This window comes from Varanus komodoensis, unplaced genomic scaffold (assembly GCF_004798865.1).
Source record: "Varanus komodoensis strain SLA01 unplaced genomic scaffold, ASM479886v1 scaffold21, whole genome shotgun sequence".
Lineage (NCBI taxonomy): Eukaryota > Metazoa > Chordata > Lepidosauria > Squamata > Varanidae > Varanus > Varanus komodoensis.
The window spans coordinates 5,454,077-5,478,864 of record NW_025335589.1 but is presented as its reverse complement, the minus strand read 5'-3'; the positions used below and the strand labels follow the sequence as shown (position 1 = coordinate 5,478,864).

The 24,788-nt window shown below is 37.2% G+C and overlaps 1 protein-coding gene across 2 annotated transcripts in view; it reads right to left on the bottom strand.

The window, feature by feature from the left end:
• Positions 1-114: 114 nt before the first annotated feature.
• The window catches only part of SMARCA5 (SWI/SNF related, matrix associated, actin dependent regulator of chromatin, subfamily a, member 5), a 27,662-nt gene continuing 2,988 nt past the window's right edge, over positions 115-24,788 (bottom strand). Inside the window, exons 2-24 of one of the 2 annotated variants that reach the window (XM_044430753.1) lie at positions 24,191-24,265; positions 19,705-19,871; positions 18,038-18,138; positions 16,939-17,039; positions 13,426-13,605; positions 12,701-12,856; positions 12,483-12,614; positions 11,460-11,528; positions 10,873-10,982; positions 10,535-10,761; positions 8,297-8,418; positions 8,046-8,198; positions 7,643-7,775; positions 6,684-6,832; positions 6,025-6,144; positions 5,560-5,670; positions 5,148-5,261; positions 4,843-4,965; positions 4,379-4,511; positions 3,312-3,430; positions 2,642-2,854; positions 918-1,028; positions 115-408 (exon numbers count right to left, since the gene is read on the bottom strand). In XM_044430753.1, coding sequence (XP_044286688.1) covers positions 343-408; positions 918-1,028; positions 2,642-2,854; positions 3,312-3,430; positions 4,379-4,511; positions 4,843-4,965; positions 5,148-5,261; positions 5,560-5,670; positions 6,025-6,144; positions 6,684-6,832; positions 7,643-7,775; positions 8,046-8,198; positions 8,297-8,418; positions 10,535-10,761; positions 10,873-10,982; positions 11,460-11,528; positions 12,483-12,614; positions 12,701-12,856; positions 13,426-13,605; positions 16,939-17,039; positions 18,038-18,138; positions 19,705-19,871; positions 24,191-24,265 — 2,985 coding nt within the window. In that variant the 3' untranslated portion in view covers positions 115-342. Of the gene's footprint in view, positions 409-917; positions 1,029-2,641; positions 2,855-3,311; positions 3,431-4,378; positions 4,512-4,842; positions 4,966-5,147; positions 5,262-5,559; positions 5,671-6,024; positions 6,145-6,683; positions 6,833-7,642; positions 7,776-8,045; positions 8,199-8,296; positions 8,419-10,534; positions 10,762-10,872; positions 10,983-11,459; positions 11,529-12,482; positions 12,615-12,700; positions 12,857-13,425; positions 13,606-15,159; positions 15,745-16,938; positions 17,040-18,037; positions 18,139-19,704; positions 19,872-24,190; positions 24,266-24,788 lie in introns of those variants that run through there. The other variant, XM_044430754.1, reaches the window with a different exon arrangement.

Genomic DNA, 24,788 nt, shown 5'->3' with positions numbered 1-24,788 from the left:
AAGATAAACTTTGTGACTACTATTGAAGTAATAGCATAAACAAATCTTGAGATTCAGCCTATTCTTGAGATCACTCAAAGAAAGAATGGGACAACACATTAAAAAAACAGAAACTAGTACATGAAGCCTATTTTTTATTTCAAGTGTTAATGGTAAAAAAAAGTTCAGCACAGCTGTTTTATTTAAAAAAGTGAAGCTACATTACTATTCTTCTAGTTCAGTAAGTAAACGCATGAACCCAATGTCCTTTAATGACATAGTTGAGCATTATACAGTACATCTTATGAAGACCCGTAAAATTAAAGAACTACTTTAAATTTAGCGATTACAAGTATTCAGTATTCACAGCTTTAATTTCTTTTTCCGTCCTCTACCATCGGGCGTGCCATCCAACTTACGTTTCTGTGCCTGCGGGTGGAAGGGGGAGAGAGCGAGAGAAGTTGAGCCTTAGTCCTGTAAACCAGATGGCTGTGATCACAGATGTACACAGAAATAAAACCACGACTTGAACAGCAATGTAGAATAGTGTTTTTGAATTTAAAATGCATTTCAAATATATTTTAAAGCAAGTTATGCTTTCTGTTCATAAGTCTACTGGACTAGTATGAACACTCACTAAGAAAGCCTCTAAATAATGCCAGTGTAGGTATGATTAAAGTAGCAACAGTACACCTAATCAGTTGAGGTGGTGGCTAGTGTTGGAAGAACATGGCTGCTGAACACTACACAGCAAGAGTTATTTTTGGAAACATTCCAGTAGTGGTGATAGAAGCAAGCTATGCATTAGGCCTTTCAAATTACTGATAATAGTGTACTTAGATACAGAAGAGCATTTTTTTCCAAATTATTGCAGAGATTGACACATTATCTTCACATAAAGCATTTAAAAACACATTAAAGCTCTTAAGTGATCTCACCAAAGATGGCTTTGGTCCACGCTTCTTCTTCTCTGCCTTCTCCTTTTCTTCCAATTCCATATTTTCTCTTTCAATCAAGGTAATTAAGGTATTACATCTTCTTTGCAGCTCCTGAATATCGAAGTAGTAGTTCATGTGGACACCATACAAACTGAATCTTAATCAACTATTTCCTATATCTCCCTCCTCCACTATGCAATTAAGACTGGACAGTCAAGTAAGCACTCCAGGGGCTGGAGGAGCAGATTCATTGTAACTTTTCTATGGAAATTAAACATACAGGTACCTGCATACACTTAAAAAAAACCCAAGCAAAACCCGGTAGCAGTCTAAACCAGGCAATATTGTGAGTACATTACATTTCTATACCAGTTGAAGCTCTCTGGGTGGTTCACAACATTTTAAGTCACCATTCCAGATTTCAGCCAGGCCTGACCCTGCTTTGCTTCCAAGGTTAATCAGGATCAGGCACTTCAAGAGGGCATGGATACACAGCACTTCATTACAGCTTTTAATTAAAATTTACACATATGAAGCCTGGACTGGTAGCATGCTTTGAAAGGTAAGATGTAAATTAAAGGGCAAAGCCATTATGTCACCTTTCAAAATTGGAAGTTTCTTACTGTGAATTCTGGTTTTCAGTGTCTTCTGGTGGGCATTCCACATTAGATTAGCCTTGTCTAGATGTGGAATGCCCTCCAAGATATATAGGAGAACTTTTAATTTCATTGGAATATACTCTTTATTGACATCTACATCACAGCATGTGATGAAAGAGTGTGAAAGGCCCTCACAGTGGTCTTACCCCAGAAGAGACAAATAAGCACAAAGGATAGGGCAATAGCCTGCCTGCAGCAGTTCATTGGTTTTAGTTTTATACTGTACACCATCCAGAGAACTATATAGTTTAAAAGTACAGTGAACAAGTAAAATACGGTTGCCACTCCTGGAGACACTCCAGAGGGGAAAAAAAGACAACACCATATAGTTCCACAAGAGCATGTAGTTGCTTTGCTGTTTGATACTGAGCCCTTAGATTCTGAATAAGTTCTATCAGAGGGTATTCCACAAACTCTTGGTATGCTGCAAAAGTCCTGTGAACCAAATTGGCACAGAATTCCATAAAGGCCTTGCTTACGGGTATGCATTTGGCAACTGGAAAATACTCTTAAACTGGAAGAGAGTTTTGAAATGTTAATGCCAATGTTCTTCTTAAAACCCTGTTTGACTTTTTTTAAAGCAGAGCTAAAACTTTAGGTGCAATTTAAGACTTATGTTTGGTTTATACATAAACTAACTCCATGTAATGGGTTGTTGAATTCTGAGTTGTCATGATGTGGGAATACACCCACAGTAACGAACCATGGTTTGTAAAACTATGAACAACCGAGAAGGAGAACCCATGGTTTGTTCTTTGGTTGTGAACTTATTATTTAAAACATGGATTGTGAACCTAGAGCCACTACTCCTAAGTTGTTTCAGCAGGCTGCTGTGGCAGCAGATAAGAGTGATTTTTTAAAATATTTTGACAAGCCTGTTGTAGAGAGCTGCAAAAATATTTTGGATACTGAGAAGAAAGAGTGCAGCAGGAGTGAAAAAACCCAGAGATTAAGAAAACAAATCACAGTTTATTATTATGTGCAAACCAGGCCATACTTTTCTGACTTTCCTAAGAATTATAACACTCTTTAAAAACAAAGATATAAATTTTAAAATATACATACCATTGCAGTTCTAGACTTGAGGAACCAGTCAAATCTGAATTGTGGTGAGTTGCGGATACACTGTCTTAACTCATCATAAACATTTTCTTTATCAAATCCTAGCTTGTGAAGCATACAGATCAAAAACCTATCTTCCTCTTCTGTATAATTCTTTCCTTTGTTAGTACCATATGATATTCTCAATTGGTGAAAAGGTGCTTTGTATCTGCCAATCTAAGCAAATCAAGCATTTAACACAGAGAAGTGACTGGACACAGAATAGTTCACTGCACCCTCAAAAACCCGAAGCATAGTAAAAATCACTGAAGATCCTATTGACCTATGCCTTAATATATAGCTATACATATCTAGCAATATAAATAGCTTCTTATTTATAGAAAACCAAAGAATTAAAATGATGCTTTTGAACAGGGTAAATTTTCTTTTCTACAGAGAAACATGAAAATTATTAAACTACTATCAATGATGAAAAATCACATTGCATCTGAAAGAGGTTTAGCATCTTAAACCATGACTTTCGATATTCTGAATTATGTGACATTAAACTCTGAAATATGGAAAACAAGGAAAACTTAAGACAATCTCTAAATGAAATATAAACAGTACCATTCTAACATACATTAGCAGTATTCTTGAAATGATTCAGGGCTAACTAAAAATGTGGACTTACTTTTGTGTCAAGTGCTTTTTTAATACTAATCCTTCTCTGAATCCGAGCTTCACCTCTTTCAATCTGTGCCATGATCTTTTCTATATCCTGGAGTTCATTACATCGCTCCCAGAAAACAGCTGAAGAGAAACATTTTTAAGTTGGTATCATACATTTGCAAACATCTGCATTTAACAGTTTATTAGCAACCTGTTAATATTCTTGATCAAGATGCCTGATGGTAAAAACTGCTTAGGAAGGTATCAAGTCTGAAGTCATTAACTTTAGATGTTACCATACAGTACTTCTGTTTTAGCAACATTCGGACCAGACAACACTATGGGGGATCTAGGTCTGAAATGACTAAAAGGCAAGAGCTATGGTTAATGCCCAGATTTATATTTTTCTTCACTCTTAAGCAGTAAACGATGTTGCTTTCAACAAAATTACTGACACACCTAAATAATTATCCTAAAATTCATCCGCAAGTAGAAAAAAGGACCACCATCTAAGACTACCTTCTCAACAAGTGTTTTCTTTTTTTTAAAAAAAGTATTAACTATATTATTAAAATTGCCATACCCTCCTAAACTCATTTATCTAGGAAAAAAATCTCATTGTACTCAATGGGCTGGAGCAACGCTTACATGGATTGGACATGTGTGATTTTTGTCAGCTCACCTTTCTCCTCTTCCTCCTGTCAGCCCAGCTATCAAAGGTGCTAGAGGGGTTCAGGAGACTCTGCTGAATGGTGCACACAGTGACTAAGAAAGAGGAGGTTCCTCCAAAATTCAGGAACTTCCCCTCAGCTTTCTCTAGGTCATAGGGCACCATATTCAGAAGGCTCTCCAGGGCTCAGTATTACCAGGGGCTCGGGGGGCAGTGGGACACTGGGGGTAGAGGAAATAGTGTGCTTCTTTATACATTTTCAGGGGGCTGCTATCTACAACCAAGTCTGCTTCTGCCAGCTCTATTATGCAAGTAACTCTGAATTCAACCCAGTGAGTTTTACTTCTGAATAGACATGCATAGCACTGTGACTTTAACAAAGCTATAATGAGAACTTCTCAAAAGAAAAATAACATTACCAGAATATTCAATGACCTCTTCTGGAGTTTTTCCTTCTACTTCCCGAGCTATATTTTCAATATCATCACGACCCCATTTTTCATTTGCTTTGATGAACTGATTGAAGTCTCTCTTATTCCAGTTTGTAAATCCCTTAAAAAGTTAGTAAAGAGAAAGATATGTAAAAAGGCATAGTTTACTGAGTTTGACTATTGCCTTGATATATTTTGCACTGACAAATTAAAACATTTTTAAATGAACCAGCTTGGGTTCTATGTCATAATTTTGTATATTATCCTTCAATGTGAAATACTTTCATTGTAGCTTACAGCAAGCTGATAAACTAACAACAAATTAAAACAAATAAGCCAGCAGGATAAAATGTACATTTCTTATCTATGAGTTTTTTTTTCCTCAGTAGTATGTAAGAAAGAAAGAAAAAGAATAATTTTAGCCAGAAATTGCCCTAGAATGCTGACCATACCTGAGTAAGTAACTTTTCCTTTTCTTCTAACTCTTCCTCATTAAGGGGATCAGCTTCATCAATTTTGATTTGCTCTTCCTTCTGTGCCTGAGTTGCATTTGGAAGATCAGGATTACGAGGAACCTAAGAATTTTAGACTACCAGTCAAAACTTGTACATATAATCGAAACAAAGTAGAGTTTTTTTTAACATAAACCTCTTTTGGCATTTCAGACTCACAACTATTAAACCAATATTGAGGTAGCACCAAAAATAGCAATTTTTACTTTCAAAATAAAACCAAGAATGGATCATAATTTTATTACCTTGTACCCAATAGTTTTTCTATAATAAAGAATCTCTTTTTCTAACAGTTCAAACAAACGTGGAGGAAAGAACTGGAAATCCTGAACATTAGGCTGTTTTGGAGGTCGCGGAGCCTTTAATTAAGAAAAAGAGATGAATGTAAACATGTGAAATCTACTATATTACACCAAACTCAAGTGCATTAAATTAAATTAGTAAATGCTCTTCAATTTCCTCAGAGCATGAAATACAGAAGATATTCTGAAATGGAAAAATCAGTTTCTCAGCTGATACATGATTGTATCTAATTGTCCTTCCAAACCCACACATCTCTTTTATCCAGATGGCAGAGACTTCTATGAAAGGCAATTTTTCCTCCTTCCCTCCATACACAGTGACCGAAAGAAGAGGGCAATTTTCTAACTAGCTCACCTTTGGTGCTTTTGGTTCACTAACACGAAGAGCTTCCCTGAAATAAGCATCAACAGCATAGTTTGCTTTTCTCTCACGCTTTGGTGGTTCAATCCACTCTGTAAACGCCATCTGCAATAGGCAATTTTATTGGAAAACTATAAAGAAATGTCATTATCTATTAGATTTCCTATCCTGACTTTTCCCCTTTTCTAAAAAACTAAAAGCAGCTGAGATCATTCTCTTCCTGCTGCTCTCAAACTTATCCCCAGAACAACAGCCCTGTGAGGTAGGTTGGGCTGAGAGTCCGTGACTGGCCCAAAGTAACCCAGCTGGCTCCATCGCTGAGCAGGGCTCAGAACCCAACTTGCCTGAGTCCCAGTCCCACGCTCTTAACTACTACACCACACTGACTCTCGTGATAGCCTATGATCCTAATGACAATGTACACAAAAAAAACTAAAGTCAGTGAAAGCCCATCTTTACCTTTTGCTTTTCCCTGTAATCTTCTCCTTCAAAGTTATACACACTAGACTCTGTATCCACTGTAAAGTTTCTGAGTGAACTTTCACCCATTTTGGAGAGTTTCTCATTCATTTCTGCAGTCTATAGAGAAAAAATGCAATCTTAATATTTAGTAAGCATGTGCTTCATCACCAAGCTGGAGATGGGAATGAAGTTCGCAAGATTATAAGCAACCAAGATACATATTAACACATGTATTCACACAGATAAGCAGCCCATGCTGTTAAAGCCCATCAGTTGCTGTGCACAAGCAGGAGAAAGCAAGGACACTGTCTCCTAAGTGCCTTCCACTTCTGCTTTTACTCAACAACATCTGATGGGCTCATTTATATAGTTTGCTGAACATGACATGTAACCCTACTCTTAGGGACTAAACAACCTAGCAGTTAACAATGGTTTGTCCGTAGGTTAACTCATGGTTTGTTTAGGCCATTGCACATCAAGGGTTTGCACATCACACTCAACTGTGATGAGGTAGAATTTTCTGATTAACAGGCTGGGACTAAGTTGTTGGTTAAAGGTGGAAGTAGCTAGCATGCTCTCCATGACAGCCTATGGTTAACTTCAGCATGGGCTGTCATACCATGGGCTAAATGATGTTTTGTAAGGCATCAACTCACTTTTTTTGCACCTCTCTCCAAAATACCATCAATATCTTCATCTGTAATTTCACTCTCCTTTGAAGCAAAAACATGAGTAGCTCCATGTCGAATCATCTGCAACATTTCATCCTTCCCCAGCTTATTCAGATTTTGATCCACCAGTCTTCCTGAATATAAACAGAGATTGTAGTGAAGAAGCCAAACACTTCTGCACAGTAAAGCTTACATTCAATTTCTAAAAACAGTTTTTTGACATCAGTGTTACAATCTGTACACTGAAGCTTGCAATTGTTAGAAATTTTGAAGCAACTGTTAGCTTAAATCTGGGCTATCCACACAGTATTATTTGAGGTATCTTTCCTTCTGTGGCTGAACAATGCTAAGCTAGAAACTACAAAAATTATAAAATGTGTGCTCCATCTTAAACATGCTATTTTTGCATAGTCCAGTCTAATTTATAATCTTGTGCAGAAAGACAAACATCTCAGACAAGTTATAGTAAAAACAAACCCCTGGATTTTTCCCCATCGTAAATATTTATATCACATTTCTTCTTCTGCCTAGCAATTTAGAATGGCTCAAAATTGGTTCATCATAATGATACGCCAGAGTGTTTTTTACAACTACTCTTTCAATAATGCTTCTGTGGATTTGCAATTAATCAAATGACTGTCTCTTGTCAATGTTACACCTAGCTTTATTCAATCGAACAAATTTAGTCACCAAAATTATTTTTCTCCTAAGCCTATGTTCCCGATTTGTGTCCACGGCTGAATAGGAAAAAATAATACAACAGCTGCTGCTGTTGTTGTTATATGGCATCACGCTGTCTCCCGTTTATGGTAACACTATGAATGCCCTCCAAAGTGTCCTGTCCATAACCCCACTGAGCCCTTTTATGATTTACAAGAGCCACACTTATTAAAACATCCGATGTGAAATGCTTGTTCACTTGTTAAAGAAAAAAATCTATTTACCTTGTTGAATAACTATAGAATCCAAACGAAGCTTCATTTCTGCTCTTTCCACTATTCTCTCTTCTACAGTGTTGTCCGTAATAAATCTGAACACTCGAACAGTCTTTGTTTGACCAATTCTGTGTGCTCGATCCTACATGAAAAATGTTCAGCACTCAAATTATCCATAGTGAATACAAATATTTAAATCTTAACTATAAACTTTGTTCAACTAATGTATATATTTACATGTTCAAATGGATTGACTAGTCAAAATCCTTGCAGACCAACTTGATCACATTAGAAGTACTGATGACGGTATATAAGAGGGACCTTGTCAGGGTTCAGAAAAGAAACTTCATAAAGCAAAACTCAAACTAGATTTAAAGTTTGTGAATTCTCAATATACACTTTCAAAGCTTACCATAGCTTGCAGGTCTACTTGTGGATTCCAATCAGAATCATACAGAATTACAACATCTGCTGTAGCCAGGTTGATTCCCAAACCACCAGCACGTGTGCTCAGCATGAACACAAACTTTGAACTGCCAGGTTCATTGTATGCATTAATGGAAGCCTGCATAAAAAAGAATCAGTAAGTTCATACAGCTTTATGTCATTGTAGTTTGAAGACAAAGTATATAATAATACTGTTAAGTTGAATTCTTCTCCTACTTGTCGCTCATCATGAGGAGTCTGTCCATCAAGTCTACAATATTCATAGTTTCGCCACATGCAGTAATCTTCTAAGATATCCAGCACTCTGGTCATCTGACTGAAGATTAGGACCCGTGATCCTGATTTCAAGAAGATTCAAACTAATTAGTAATTATCTAAAACATTTTCAAGGAAATACAGTAACAATAAAAATTATAAAGGGTGCTCCAGAACTATAAAAAGTACTAAAATAATCCATCACTGACATTTTTAAGCACTAAGCCAACAGGGCAAATAATTTGAGAACCAGTTTTCTGCCATTACACCTGTTTGGTTACCATTTCAATCTCTGGCCAACCAATTTTAAATAATCAACAAACTCTATTCTAAATGACTGGTTATTTGTGAGATATCCTGATTCCACCCAGTATAAAATGTTTAAGATTATACTTCAATTTCACAAAAGCATATATTCCTTGTGCTAATTATGATGATGGATGGGCCAAATTTGTACAGAATAGTAAGCCAGGATTTTACAGAAGCTTTGTGCTCCTACTTTGCAAAGTTTTCTCCTTCTTGCTAGCACAGCCACTAAAGAAACCAAGGCAAGTTTGTTTAGAGAGCTATCTAAAGTGGTGACCTTGGTTTGTTGTTCTCCTTACAAGCCAGGACTGCAAATTTTCTCAACTTACATATTGGCCTTACAAAAAGGAGTTAGTTCAGATGGCGCACTAAATGAATCAGGAGGAAATAAGCTCCATGATCTTATTATTCTCATGATAAGCCAGGATTCTCAGGAATCATGGCTTACTCTTCTGTGTGAATGCAACCGCTGTATTTTGGGGGGTACTTGAAAGAAAGTATTTGAACAGGGTTTTGGAATTGTACAGACCTAATTGCTTTGTCTAGCAAATCCAAACATGCTCTAGCAGACTCAGTATTTGCTTCCTGCTTCTGATGGCAGCAGCTTTTCCTAAAAAAACAGCTTGATTGAAGGAAGCAGATGAGAATCCAGAGAATTGCAGCCCAAATCCTCTAAGAAACAGATAAAATTGGCCTGGGATGTTTCAAAGAGTGTTTGGAAATTTGCAGGGGCTTGACTTTATGAACCTGAGTAGTTGTTTGCCTTGAAGTAAGAGGAGGGGAAAAGTTTGGATAAGAAATCTTCAAACTGCTGCATTCTCAGCAGCGTTTGTTCTACAGTAGCAGCTGTTAAGTAAGCTTACTGGTAACAAACTAATCTTCAAATACTTGTTGTGCAGCCTTTGGTTTCGCAACTGCAGCAAAGGAGGAAAACCCTTACCATTCCCTTGCAAATCTGCAAAAGCTATAATAAATGTTTGAGGAGAAGCAAGGCTGAAAGTGCCTCTGCAAAGAGACAAGAACTGGGTTGGTGGTCTTCTGTTAAAAAGCACTATCACTACTGCCTCAGTGGTGCCAAACAATGCCTTGTTCTGGTAGCAAAGATGAGTGGAGGTTGTTTGATACTTTTTGGTTTTGGGGAAAGGGTTTTTGTTCATGTTTCTTCTGTTGGTGCTCTACATCTGGAAGACCCTACCAGTAATAGCTGCCAAGAAGAGTCACGGGGAGAGCTCCCTTTGCTTTTAAAAAGACTGGGGCAAGCTCACTGAATGAGTTCCTATATGGAGTTCCAAGGTGGAAAGCACACTGATAGTAGTAGCAATTAATGACTTGTAAAGGGTACTCTCAGGCAAGAGTCCTTAAAATGACCTGCCCAGTATTCTATTTATTTCTCTTCATGCAGATATGTTGGCTGATTCTTGTTCTTTTGTCAAATTGTCATGTAACAGTCTTCATTTCCATGAAAGCTATAGAAATCACAGAGGACTAAGAGAACCCAAAGAATACTGAGTTTTGTTTCTTTGAGCAGAAGGAAAAGTTAGAAAAGATCAGATTCTTAGAAAAAAGGCTGCCAAGATAAGCAAGCATTATTTATGAGGGGGGAAATGTAGAAAGAAAAGCAGATATATGGAAGAGACTGCACCAGTACAAAGAACTCTGTCCCAGCAAAAAAGAAAGACATAACGGTAGAATCTGTCAGGACCAAACCCTAGAGCAACAATCCACTACTGGATGACTTCTTGAAATCAGAGAACAGAAAGGACTACTCTGTGCTTTAAAAGCAAAGCAAAAGCATGAAAAAGGAAGACCAAACTGGACTAGCAATACCAAGTGTATATCAAAGAAAAGAAACCACATGTTCAGCTATGTCTGTCAATAAGATAAACTTCTTACCTTGTTCTTTCAACTTTGGCAACAGTTTGTCCAAAACCACCATCTTGCCACTGTTAGTAACCAGATGCATATCTGTTGTGTAAGGTGGGCCAGGCTCTGCTCCATCAAAAAGGTATGGATGATTGCAACACTTTCGTAACTGCATAAGGATGTTAAGTAGTCTCATTTTGTCCAGTTTTCCAGCTGAGTTCAATATATCTATGTCCTTCATTAAGATCCTGGTATACCTGTATTAAAAGAAAAAGACAATTGAGCTTCATGCCAGAAGAACATTTCAGTGTTTTAATACATGAACAGTGACACAGAATAATTCTGCTCATTTACATAATTTTAGTTACCATTCTCTCTGCATTTTGCTGAGACCAACATAGATTTTAACTTCCTTTTTTGGAGGCAAACTCTTCTCTACATCGGCTTTTATACGACGTAAGAGAAATGGTCGTAACACCTGCAAATTGCAATTCAGAATTTTAGCACTCGAAACCTTAAGCTGTCTTTATACTACCGATATTTCAGAATTATACGGCTTTGACTTCATCTTTCAAGAGCATATGGTTTCTGTGCAAAAGCCATACAGTTATTATTACATTTGATCTTGTCCAGTGGGCAAAGTTCCTAATGTGCATCATCATCATCATCACCATCAGAAACCATATTTTTTGAGTTTTGGTTCCCATTGAGGCTTTAGAGGGTTACCCAATTATCAAATGGAACTTGGAACCTGGTTTCTCCAAGCCCTGTCCTCTTCATCGATTTTACAGCTTATCAACTGATGCTAACAAGCAGATATAATTATTAGTGTCTCAAGTACATTGCCTAAGAAAGTTTAATGAGTGATCTCCAATAATTTTTTGCAATAGATCTAATAAAATATATAGGGTGCAATAGGGTTTTTCTGAAGTTAAATAGATTAAAACAACCTTACCATATGGAGCCGTTCCACCAGTTTTTGATCCCCTAGACAGTTGTTTGTATCAAACCATGAGTCGAAATCCTGTATTAAAGTATTAGAATGCTATAATCCACTTGTACTTCAAAGTAAGCCTACCATTCATTTGAGCTCTCTTTGCCAAACAAAATAAACAGTCAAAAAATAAATGTCCAATAATATTAATGTTATCATGAACAGTCATAAAGTTTTAAGTTTTCCATATGAAATCACAAGATTATGTTCTACTTGTAAGTAACATTTTGAAGAACTGCAGGAATCTAGAATATATTGCAGCTGTAATATAGGTTCTTTGCAAATCATGGTTTGCAAGTTGTGTGCTATACCCACCCCCTCCCATCACCCTTAGTTTATGGTTAACAAAAGCCATAGTCCCAGACTATAGTTTGAAAACTAAGTTAATCCATAATTAGGTTCAGGTTAATAAAGAAACAGTTAAAATTGAATTACATGTATTGCCAAATGCAAGTTATTACTAGAAAAGGAAACAAAAAACGGGAACCCAACATCTGCAAGCCATGCTTTGTACAAGAGTGAGAAAAGCCAGCATCTAAGATATACATCAGGCTTCCCAATATCAATTTCTGCTATAATAAGCACAAAGGAATAAAATTATTCTTTCCTTGATAACCAATGCTTTCCTTTTTTCAAATGTTAGCACAGTTTCAGGTTTTTATATTCTTCAAGTCAACATGTTCTTCCAGGTTGTCTCCCTTATTTATAAAACACCTATGAAGTTCTCTGTTAAGATATGTTAAAAACTTATTCTCGTGCATATTTATATAATGTAAGGCTGCTTGGTCAAGAACTACAGGTTTGCCTTTTATTGCATTTATTCAAAGAACTGAAGTCACAGATGCACTTAGAGACAAAAAGATTCCTCTACACAAATCACAGAACTTATATAAGATCCCCATAAACACATGTACCAAATATAAATAATAACTGAATCTATTTGACAGTTTGCATAATACTGAATTGTAAATTACAAAATATTACCTCAGCTGAATTAAAGACATCCGGCAATAAAAAGTTCAGAAGCGCCCAGAGTTCATGTAAGTTGTTCTGCAGTGGAGTTCCAGTTAACAGCAATCTATTTGTAGTCTTGAATTCCCTCACAATCTCTGACAACTTGAAGAACAATTATTATTTCTTTAAAGCTTCAAGAAAATAGTAGTGTGATTTAAATGCTTACAAACACTGGACATTTAAAATACCTTTGATTTTTCGTTTTTAATCCTGTGAGCTTCATCAATAACTAGATATCTCCAGTTAAATTTTTTGAACACAGACTTTTCCTTAATGAGCATTTCATATGATGTTACACAGACATCCCATTCACCTGGCAACAAAACATCTCGTACAAAAGCAGCCTACGAATAAGAAAAATAAGGATTTATTTTATTCCAACTGTGAAAATGTTATGAGACTGAAACTGTTTTAATGCTTCTCAATTTCTTCACATTAGCAATTCACAATATTGTCATTTTTATACCATATCCTATTGTAAAATGATTTTTCTCCTGATTTAGATGAATTTCTCCACAAAATTAGTGAGTAAAAATATTAAGAGATCCTCCAAATCAGTAAGTACGTAAGGAGGACAATACTTAAATAAAGTTCTTGCCTATCACAGCCAAGCATTTACGGCACAGAGCTGAAAGCTTCTTAAGCCATTTAGAAGTAGTCTCAGGATTATATACACAAAATTGTTCACCAGTTCTGGGCAGTGGGAAAGAATGGGAATCTGGATGGCATTTTCCTAAAGCTACCCAACCTGTCTGAACTTGAATCTTATAACTGATGTATATGATACACATTCCAAAATCTCTGTAAAGCCCATGTGCAAATCAATGATGAAGAATCCTACTAAAGGTACTATATGGCGCTAATCGCTTGGCAAAACAGCATGCACAGGAAACACAATAGATGGTTCACTCACCCGCTGGTCTTTGTCACCAATCAGGCACACTGCACGAAGAGTTGGTACCCATCTCTTGAACTCATTCATCCAGTTATGTAAAGTTGATTTAGGAACCAATACCATGTGAGGCCCAGGAATATTTCTGTAGTGTTTCATGTATCCAAGAAGAGAAATAGTTTGAAGTGTCTTTCCCAGACCCTGTTAACAGGACATATATAAAGTTAAATTTGAGAAGCATCCAGGCTGCTTCTATCAATAAGTAGGATAAAGTAAATACTTTATATTTCTGTTTATTTGAAACATTTTTACCCTCATAAAAAGTTGAGACATAAAAGTGGCTTACAAGAATTAATAATAAGGCATTCTCTGCTTTCAGAATCTAAAAAATACAACAGAAAAGGAAAGCAGAGAAACATGCAAACTCAAGCACTACAAGATCTTTGTTAAAAGTTCTTGTAATGTCCAACTGATCATTATCCATTGTCATCCTCTGAAATTCACTAAGCAGCTGTTTAGTGCAGCTGTTTATCATTATAGTGGTAAGTTAAGGCCTCTTTTAGGTTTAATTTACAGAGATTATATACAAACGCTGTCATAACCAAGAGTGTGGTAATTTAAAGTAAGTCTTAAAGTGGACAACATCTAAAGGGTATTTCACACATTAACCAACCAGCAACCCTTCACATACAGTGGGTAATATCCTATTATACCTCTGCACTTGTTACTCCTGCAACAGCCTCTCTCGCTTCTAAAAATAACCAGAAAGGATAATTTCTGGAATGGGCAGGTCAGCAAGGTTTGCCAACTGGCACTCTGCTGACCTGTCCACATCTGGAACAGTGTTTGCAGCTGTTTCCAAGGTTGTTTTTAACAAATAGAAATCCACTGTTCTAGTAGTTACTCGTAAACAGCAAAAGACCCAGAAAAGACAAAGCAGCCTTGTTGGACATGGCCATTTGAGGCCATATGTGAATAGCCCCACTGTATATATTTATTTACAAACTAAGTTTTCATATATACATACATAATCATATACCATATCCTATGTGATAACATACATGACATATAGGAATGGGGTGTAGGTTGCTATCTGCAACACTAAGACAATTATCAGTTAGGTAAAAAGCTTTAGAAAGGAAACAAAGCAGGCATGACTGTCATTTCAACCTAATCACTTCCACAAAAGTACAGTGATTTACAAGATTTAGAAACTAGGATCCCAGATATATGCCTGTTTCAGTGAGATTATGGGGACTTGTTTAAATACTTTTAAAAATACCTCTCTTTTCAGTTAAAATCACAAAGTTACTAGTGATATCAAAGTAGCCACAATGCTATAAATACATATTAATGAAGATATGAGAAGAAAAGAAAGGTGCGAAGACATAGATGAAAACAGGAGTTTTCATAGATGCAGAGAATTAGCCCAGTATTTTTCAAGTCAAAGTTTTGCATAAGGGTAAAGAGGGAGATAAGATTTAATCCCTTAAAGACTATGCTGGCTGACTAAAGCTAGGAATACATTTGAAATGAATCCTTTCAGAATCCTTCTGAAAGTCACCCCTCTAGCATTTGTGGACTTCCTCTAGTGCTTGGTCCAATCCTACAAAGTGAGCTGAGACAAGGGAAAGTCCATGAACACTCACAGCTCCTTGTTGTGCAACTAACAACCTTCCCCTTCAAGAGCAGCTGCAGGACACAGAAGAAGGATGCTGCAAGTGGGCACGCCAGGCAGCATTCCCAGCAACCAACCTTCTTCCTTGCTTGCTGCTGATGGCAGGTCCAGAAGAGGGGTGCAGCTTGCTCAGCTCATGGGAATTGAGTCCTGGCAAATGCCCCATGAATGCAGGATGTGCTCATCAGGAACCTGGACTCAGGGACACTGCAAAGCAACCAGAAGCCAGGGAGCCAAGCCGAGGGAATTGGACAGATTCCCACTCCCAGACAGATTTTTTGCACATCCTTAGCTGGGAGATGTTGGAACTTTTTCCTCTCTAAACATCCACAGAATTGCACCCTATTTTAAATCTTGTATGTGAAGAACATCAGCAGCACTTGAAACACATTGAAATAAGGACATACAAATAAGAATTATTTCTTATTTGGAGGCCTAGGATTATTAGGAATCACTAAATATTCAGAAAAAGGTGACCATATTATTAAGAATTAAGCCTGTCTTAGCTTCTGCCCATTTTAACCAGTTAGGTAAGAGCTTTTGCATCAACAATACTCCATATCATATTTCTTATAGAAGAGAACCTTCATTTCAAATATCAAGCTGTCACTAGTTTTGACCACCAATAATTTACTTTTTTATTGTATACTTTATACTTATAGTATACTTTTACTACTATCTTGATGGATGGTACTTCTATATCAACATTAAGGATCTGGAGTTATGTCTGCTTAATTAAATGCCAATAATACTAATCAAGTTGATCAAATAATATGCCAAAAATTGAAATTAAGATAATTCCAAAAATTACAGAATATATTCTAGATCCCACAGCCTTCCAACAAGGCTATATTATAGGGGAAGACAACAGGCCTATGTCTTGTATGACTCTTTGCTGAACATATATGCTGCTAAAGACATCAAGCTTAGGATTCCACAAATGTGTGTGGTATAAATTCTTGATGAGCCGATTAAGATACTGCTCCATGGGCTCACACCCACCTGAGAACTACAGTTGGGGTCTTGATAACAGATAACACATATACATTCAAGAAGATATCAAAAGACATTTACTTCTCATCTATTTATTTATTATCATTTATTAAAAACTTTTGTATGCCGTCCTTTATATAAATATCTCAGGACAGCTTACAGCAATTTAAAAGAACAATTTAAAACATCTAATAACATCCAATAACAGATTAAGACAGTAACACTGTGTGAAACAACATAGGCCTGTTGTCTATGAAGCTTTCACTGTTGGAAAATACTAGAATCAGTGCACAAGGGTACCTTTTGCCTTCGTGTCAACTCAGAAAGATAGATATATTGATTTTCAATGCTTGACATAGTCTTCTCGGTAATTTACAAAATTTCATGTCAAACCAAGGTACAATTAAACAGACAAAAATAACATGAGCAATTTCTGGGGTGTCCATTTGTCTTAATCACATTCTCCAACTAAGTAACTCAAATCCAGAGGCAAGTTTCAGTTAAAGATGATCTTTAGCATGAGTCTTCCAAGCTCCCTGAATGTTAATTATCCAACACCTAGAAACTTCTTTATATCATCTCAGTATCTTTATCTGCCTAAATGCTTAACACTCCAGCAGGAAAATTCCTACACTGATCAATAGTACAAAAAGGATATTCTCTAGTTCAATTTTCTTCAGGAAAATCAGTATATGAAAGCTCTTTTGCATTGCAAAGTGAATTTTTCTTATTTGTATTGCATGTTGTACACCTAATTGTAACCAGATGCAATGCAGTACAAGTATGACCAGTATATAGCAATTCTGTGAACTTAAATTTTACTTAAAATAGTAATTTCAAAAAAGCTCAGCTGTTTCACATACCATTTCATCTGCTAGGATACCATTGATGCCATTTTCATACAAAGAAATTAGCCAGTTCAGCCCTCGGACTTGATAATCACGTAGTTTTCCCCATTTTACATCTGCAACAAAGATGCCGTTACAAAAATCTCTGAATTCACCATACATTTTCTTCATAAATATGTCCAATGTCACTAAAAAGAGAGACTATCCTAATAACAGGCTATGAGAATCAAGGTTACGCAGAAGAGTTTCTTTCAATTCTACCTTCATTTTAATTTGCCAAATGAGCCTCAAGCTATTTCAACAAATGGGAACACTATCCAATTCCCATGTTATAAATACCATAACCACAGGTGAGAGGGTGTACAGTTATACTGTAGCAATATGGGCATACTGTTCATCTTGATGACAATGAACTTTCTTGAAAGATGAGCATGGCATATGAAAAGGGGATAAAGTACCAGAAACACTCTCAAGCCAGTTTTCTGTTCAGGCCACCAAAAGGGACTCCACTAGAGAATGAACAGACTGGCAGGGCGGGTGCTACATATAAACACATACAGAGCGCATCATTTATTAACTGCTATTGTTTCATGTATGTTACAGGATTTTCATCTCTGTCCCTCCTCCATATATTACCTATTGTGTTCTTTAGGAACCAGAACAGCTACAAAAAGGTCAAAACAGTTCTGGCTGTGTACTCACACCATCATGTAAGACAATGGAGCACTTGGGGTAGAGGGGAACTCATAGTCATGGAGGAGAGTTTTCCTTGTGATGTCAGTCAGTGTGGTACAGTAGTTAACAGAGTGGGACTGGGACTCAGGAAATCTGGGTTCTAATCACTGGGTGACTTTGAGTCACAGACTCTTATGCCAACCTACCTTACAGGGTTCTTGTTGTGACAATAGGATTGAGAGAAGGAGAATTATATAAGCTGCCTGAATTCTTTGGAAGGAAAAAAGATGGAATATAGATATCATAAATAAAGTAAAGAAAAGAAAGTGAAAGGAGGAGGAAAAGACAAGATGTTGGAAAGGCGTATTTGAAAGTTTCCGTTTTAGTTTAAAGTCAAATCACACAGATCATACCATGAGGAGCATAAGAAATTACATACATGATGGAGAGTCTTCAAATCGTGTGCATACATTAGTGGTTTTTGAACTTTCTGTTAACAGCTCCTCGTCCTCTTCCTGTTCAGTTCTACGATGGCGGTAACTAAAAGCAAGTGTCAGTATTGAGTAACTGCTACTGTACACATTTGAAAATACAGCTGAACTTAATATGAATTGCTTAATTTCTTCCCATGATTACCCAGCAGGTGATGCTACAGCTGCCGTGGTGAATGATCATCTAGGGTTCATAGAAGGTATACAGAAGTTTGGGCCCAGAGTTCAAGTGTGGCCAGGAAGGCACTGCCCCTGCTATCCTGGCTCCATAGCTGGGTCCTAACCACTGACTATTTAGTGGTCTCCTAGCCTTTATGCAGTTCTCCCCCATTCTAAAAAGTGGAAATCCATTTTTTAAGCTTTTGACAGGGACAGAAAAAGTTTTCAGTTAAAAAAGCTTGCTGTTTTGGACCTGTTCATTTTTCCTTCAGCCACACTCACCACTGAAGTGAGGCCCAAATAGTTTCTCCAAAATAGAACCAGGTCATCAGGCTAAGAGAGCATATGCACCCCTCAGCCATTCTCTCAACTCTGGAGTTGTGGAAGGAATGGAAATTATGAATGGATTGACTGTGCACTCTGCGAATGTTGAGCACACCATGGAATAGCAGCGCTATTCCAGGTGAAAAGGGTGCCCATGTTTCTAAATCCAATATGCAGAGAAGAGCTAGAGCAAAAGGGCAAATTACAAGAGTGATCATCCAAAGGGCCTTACAGCCTGTTCCCATCAATTCCCCCTTTTTCAAATTAAGCCTGCCTTGATCTGGTGGGCTGAATAAAAGTAACACTTTGGTTCAAAAAGCTTTTAAACCAGATTTTTAAAATCTAGACTTTTTGATGAGTCTGAGATAACCTTGTTTTGATATGTCTTTTCATACTACATTCACAACCTCCCTTACAGTCCCCTCACCAAACTGGGAAGGGATTGCTTCAGAACATACATGGAGGCCCAACTATGAAGTCAGGGCCAAAACCCTATCCCTCACCCAAGGGCAGGATCCCAACAACCAAAAATACTGGGTTGGCAATAAGGCCTGCCAGAAATCTGTGGACATTTATTCTACTTTATCTAAAGTGAGAATAAGTCCCTGTGAGAATTTTCACCGAGATTGAGGTTAAGAAATGTTCTCTTTTTGTTCAATTGTGCACAGCCTCCCCACTCCAAAAAAAGGCTTAAGGAAAATCACATTGTTTGCATGGAATCTGCTTTCATCAGAAAGATCTTCAATCACTAAAGTTTCTTGGAATTAGTTCCCCACCCAAAGCAGCTGATTGATGTCCACAATATGTAAGAAGCCTAACATAACCATTTAAAAACTATCAACCTAACTCATGCTAGAAAGTCAGTTTCTCACAGATAATATCACCACCATCAGAATCCCAAGCTTGTCTAGTTGTTTTAGGAACTTTTGTACACCACACATATGGATGTTGTATTACTGCTCCCTATATTAAACTTCTATTGATGTTATTCATTACATTGTTTATTCAGTTTTGCAATCCTGCTTGTACATGTAGAAACAAGCTACACTTTAAAGTCAAGTTGTTCTAAATTCACATTCATCCGCATATTAAGAAAATTCCAGTGATAACCAGCTGAACAAGTAATACTCACTCTCCAACTGATAGCAAATTCTGTTTTTCATCCTTTTTTATTCGTGGTCGTCCTGGTTTCATTTTCAAGGGTGAAGTTGGAGTCTTTTGAGCAGCAGGCTGAATGAAATGAGCGAACAGTTCTGTCTGCTTCAACAGATACTCAAATCTGTTTGCTCGGTCTGTTTGCTATAGAAAGGATACAAAAAATAAGGAAAAACACAAGCAAATTTATATAAAGAACTCAGAGAATTCTTGAATTCTAGAATTACAGTTATTTTCAACATTTCAGAATCAACCACATACTAGGTCAAATTAAAAATACACCTCCAATTTAGGCTAAGATTATTTAAAAATGAACACTTTGCCAACATGCAAAACTAGTATTGAAGATAATTATTGTGTAATCTACCAATTGCCTTACCAGAAAAATCAGGTTTTATGTGTTTCCATAAGGAAAAAAGCAGCTCCAAGTTTGAACTTCACACTTAAAGGTACCCTAAAGCTGACCAACCCAAATTCAGAGAGAGAGAGGGGCAAATTCATAAGTAAAAAGTGAATAACTACTAATTCCCAATATGCACTGTTAAAATAGAAAAGAATATTTAGAGTGAGGTCCCATGGATTTCTCTTCCTTTTAAAGGAAGCCTCCAACCTCAGAGACATCCACATATCAAACACCCTACTAGGCTGCCATTAACAGGGTGGAGGAGCAACAGAAGTTATTTTCACATCTCTGTACTTTTTCATTTTTCCCTCTTGGAAAGTCCTTTGACTTCCTTTAGAGAGGTTGCACTGGCAGGAGCTAGAGAGATCATAGGATTTCAAGGATCCTAGCCTCTCCTCTGCTCATCTAATAGAACAACCATTTTTCTTGCCTCCAGGGCCACATTTGCAAACTTAGAAAATAAACTGGCATGGTTCTATATGTGATGGTTGCAAGGAGATGAAGGATCAGAATTCAAGAATACCCTTTCCGATATTCTGAATGTTCTTCCCACATCCACAGGATTGCTTTTAATCAAAAGAGCTGCTAAAAACTTGTGTGTGTACACACATGCACCAGTGTATGCCTCTGTACTGCAAAATCTATAATTATGTATGAGTAACATAAAACATTATCTGAAAAATGTGAATCTATTGTATTTTTTAAATGAAAAAATGACAACCACCACATCATATAAACATTTAAAATCAAATCATTACAATACATTTATTAAAGAGCAAATAAAATTCTTCTTTCCAAGATAAGGAGGTAGGGATCAGCTAGTAGTTAAATACTGCCCAGTTCATTATATGGAGCAGATATTGGCCCAAGCAACTACAGGCCAGGTTAGAACTGCACTCAGACAAGCAAATTAGTTCCTTATTTTTCCTGCTTGAATTAAACAGCAACTAGCTAGATCTAGAAGAGCATGTATCAGGAACATACCCTTTATTTTAGGTTGGAAGAATTAAGATCTCTGAGCTTAGCCTTCCAAACACAACCTTGCTGCCAGATCATCTTTAACTGCCCTAAGATTCCATTTTGCCAATTGGGTTTTATCTTGTAAATGGCAGCTAAGCTTGCAAGGGCTGGGAACCTCAGATAATTACTGGACCAAGCTCCATAAAAGTGTAAATGTTTCTCAATTTCTGTGCTTGGGCTATGGAATTCTTGGATGTGTGAAGGAAATCTCATCCACATCCTAATGCAACCAGGACTCTGCAGAATGCTTGGCTATCCAGACCAAAGCCCCAAAGTTACACCATGCTTCTATTAATGTGAAAATCATACTACTTTCTAGGCCAGCTTGTCTGGGTTAACAGCAGGTTGCCATTGCATAGAAATAAGGCTAGCAATCATAGAAGGAAGAAGTTTTCCCCTACCAAACACAACATTCCCCAATCATCTATTGTTCCCAGGGGTCTTCAAACAGCTTGTATCAAAAACTACACCTGAAGGTTTACACAAGACTTCCCTGCCAGCCTTAAAACTAGGGCAGAAAGGAAGAAGCAACCTAGTGCACAACATCTAGCCAACCCTTCTTCTTTTGCATCATCTACTGGGAAAAGAGGAAAATGGCACTTATTTGCAAGTTAGGATGTATGATAGTGAGCTCAACTGTTTCATTGCTACCTCCTTTGTACTGAGAGAGACAGAAAGAAAGTAGTAGCTGCCTAAAATCTCCAACAAAGATTTTATTCCCTCTCGAGGACAGACTGTGTGGGGCAGGAGTAGAGAGAAGAGCAGAGTCTACGTATATGGAGAGTATGCAAGACGAGAGGATGTCTCATCTGGACACAGCCAGACTTTTAGATTATCTATTGATAATCTAGAAGTACAAAATAAGGCCACAACACCTCTGCTCTTGGGAAACTATAACCACATGCCAGGGCAGATGCTACTCACTAACCTTTACCTCTTCCCAGACAGGAAGCTACAGTGGCTTCTAAGGAATGGGACCAAGTTGCTATTGCAGTTCTCTTGAGTGTGCAGTTCTTGTGCATATATCAAAACCTTACCTTATGTTTCTATAAACCTATGTGTGCCTACGTGGAAGAGGACTGCTTGGGAGTGGACAGTGCTATTGCCCAGGTGCCTGCCTAATCCTAACCCTAACCTCTTCGAGCTTAAGGAACTCCAGTAATACTAGAATTCCTTGAAGAACCTGTATTTGCCCTGAATGCAGGATGCCTGTTCCTAAGGTTACAGTACCCAGTCATACTCTCTAGGTTTTACTTCTTTGCTTTGCCTCTTCCTCTCAACTGACACTGCTGCCTCGCTTCCCCTCTTCCTTCAGAAATTTTTGCTTACTCATACACACAGTGATCATAGTCCACAGTGAATGAGACAAAGGATCAATCTTGAAAAGTATTCTGTTCTCACAGTGGTCAGTCATAAGCCTGCGGGAATTTTACATGCAGGATGTAAAGGCAATAACACTACCTACTCAGGTTCACCAGCTACTGGCACTGAGAGACATACTTTCTGTTACTAGAAGTAATTCTTTGCCATTGCAACTAGTAGACACTGATCAGACCCAACTCAAATCTCTTCCAATCTACAGAAGAAAAGTAGCCTCCGCTTCTTGTGTGATAGCACTTTAGTGCTTCCTGGACAACCTGAAATGAGCAGAAATACTCATTTCTGGGGGGAAAAAAGCTATGTAAGAGAGCTCCACTGACTTGCTGCCTTCCAGAAATGAGCATTTTTGCTCATGTCAGGGATTCCCCTAGGAACTGCTAAATGTTTTGTAAACAGTGGGTCCTACTTGCTGAACGCAACTGGTAGAATTTACTGCTTGCACAATGAAATCAGCAGGGTGGAGGAAAATTCAGGGAAAATAGGAATATCACTGGGCAGGGACAAAAGCAACTCACTGAACACTCTCTATTGATAGCCTTATCTTCCATGAATGTGTCCCCTTTTAAATTCATACAAGTTGGTGGCCATCATTGTATTTTGCAGCAGAGAAGCCCTGTTTGCCCATGAAATGTGTAAACGGAAAAAATTATTCCTTTTATCATGTTTGAATCTTCCAGCATTCAGAACTCAGAGTGCTAGTATTATAGAAGAGAAAGAAAAACATCTCCCTATCCCAGCCTTCCATGTATGTTCAGTTACAACTCCCATTATCCACAGCCAGCATGACCACTGGCCAGGGGCTAATGGGAACCCAACACATCTGGAGCTCATCAGGTTGAGAAAGAGTTCCTATCCATCTTCTGCCATGCATAATTTATATATTTCAGTCATAATCTTAACAACTGGCTTTTCCTCTAAAACTTCCAAACTTTGTAATCTTCGTGGACTCCCTTGATCGTTTTGGTTGACCTTTCTGTAACTTGCCAGCCACACAATATCCTTTTATAGGTACAGTGACCAAAACTGTACACAGTAGTCAAAGAACAGTCACCACAGATTTTTATGAAAGCATTATCTGGAAATACTGGCAAATAAATACCACCCAGAGAACCCTTGGGTTATGGGATGGCATTGAAGTAGAATGAAATAAATAAATAAATTTTATGTTCAATTCCTTCGCTAATATCCTATACCTTATTGTAATTAAACCAAACTACCTGCTATTGAAATAATCACATATTCTTCTGCTACCGATCCATGCCTTTTGTCCAGTTAAATTAAAAGCCCTTTCGGGCAGGACCATGTCTTTCCTTTCCTTAAAAACCACCATGTACATATATGGCACTATATAAATTAATGAATATTATCAATAAATACTGTAATAACCTGTATTTCTTAATGACAACTAAGACATGGTTGGCTAAGGCAGAGAACTCAGTTAGGGAGGGAAACAGGAAGAGGGAGGGAGCTATAACACACAATCCAGGTTTGCGTTTTTAAGCAACCATTTCCTGCAACCTTAATTACATTGATGAAATGAACAAATTTAAGAGGAAATATGAGACAGCAGCAAGAGACTATCTTCTCTAACAACCTTCTATGCTTTATGCATCTAAAGCAACCAGCTGAACTACAGTGTTCTTTAGTATAAAATACAAACCATTTTTTCTTCATATGTAGGATCTGGTTCTTGGTTCTCTTTTTGTTTTCCTGGAGAGTCATCATCAACTACCTCCTAACAGGAAAAGAGCAATTAAAAATAAACAGCTTTTATTTTCTTCTCATGCCTTATAATTTCACAAATCTATCACGTATTTTTAAGAAACAGGTAACCCAAACCAGTTGAACACATTAAGGGTTGCTGTACTAAACAATTTTGCCTTGATGAATATTAGAGAATTAAGATGTCATTCTCAATTTTCCATAGCCTACTCAATTTACTATAAAATGGCAGAACAGTAGCAAACCATATTAAATCAACATGATTTGCCTTAGTCTTATTCACCTTTTATAATTTTGACTAACCATTATGCATTGCCTTTCCCCAATCTTTAAATGAATTCATTTAGAAATCTATTATCATCCAGCTCCTGATCATAATGTGATTTTTATAGAGTTGTTAACAGAAGACTATACCCTCATGCTAGTATCAATTTTGGCAAAAATTGATTTTCTTTCAGTGCCCATTTTGGAACTTAAGGTAGCAGCTTCAGAACATATTATTATTATTATTATTATTATTATTATTATTATTATTA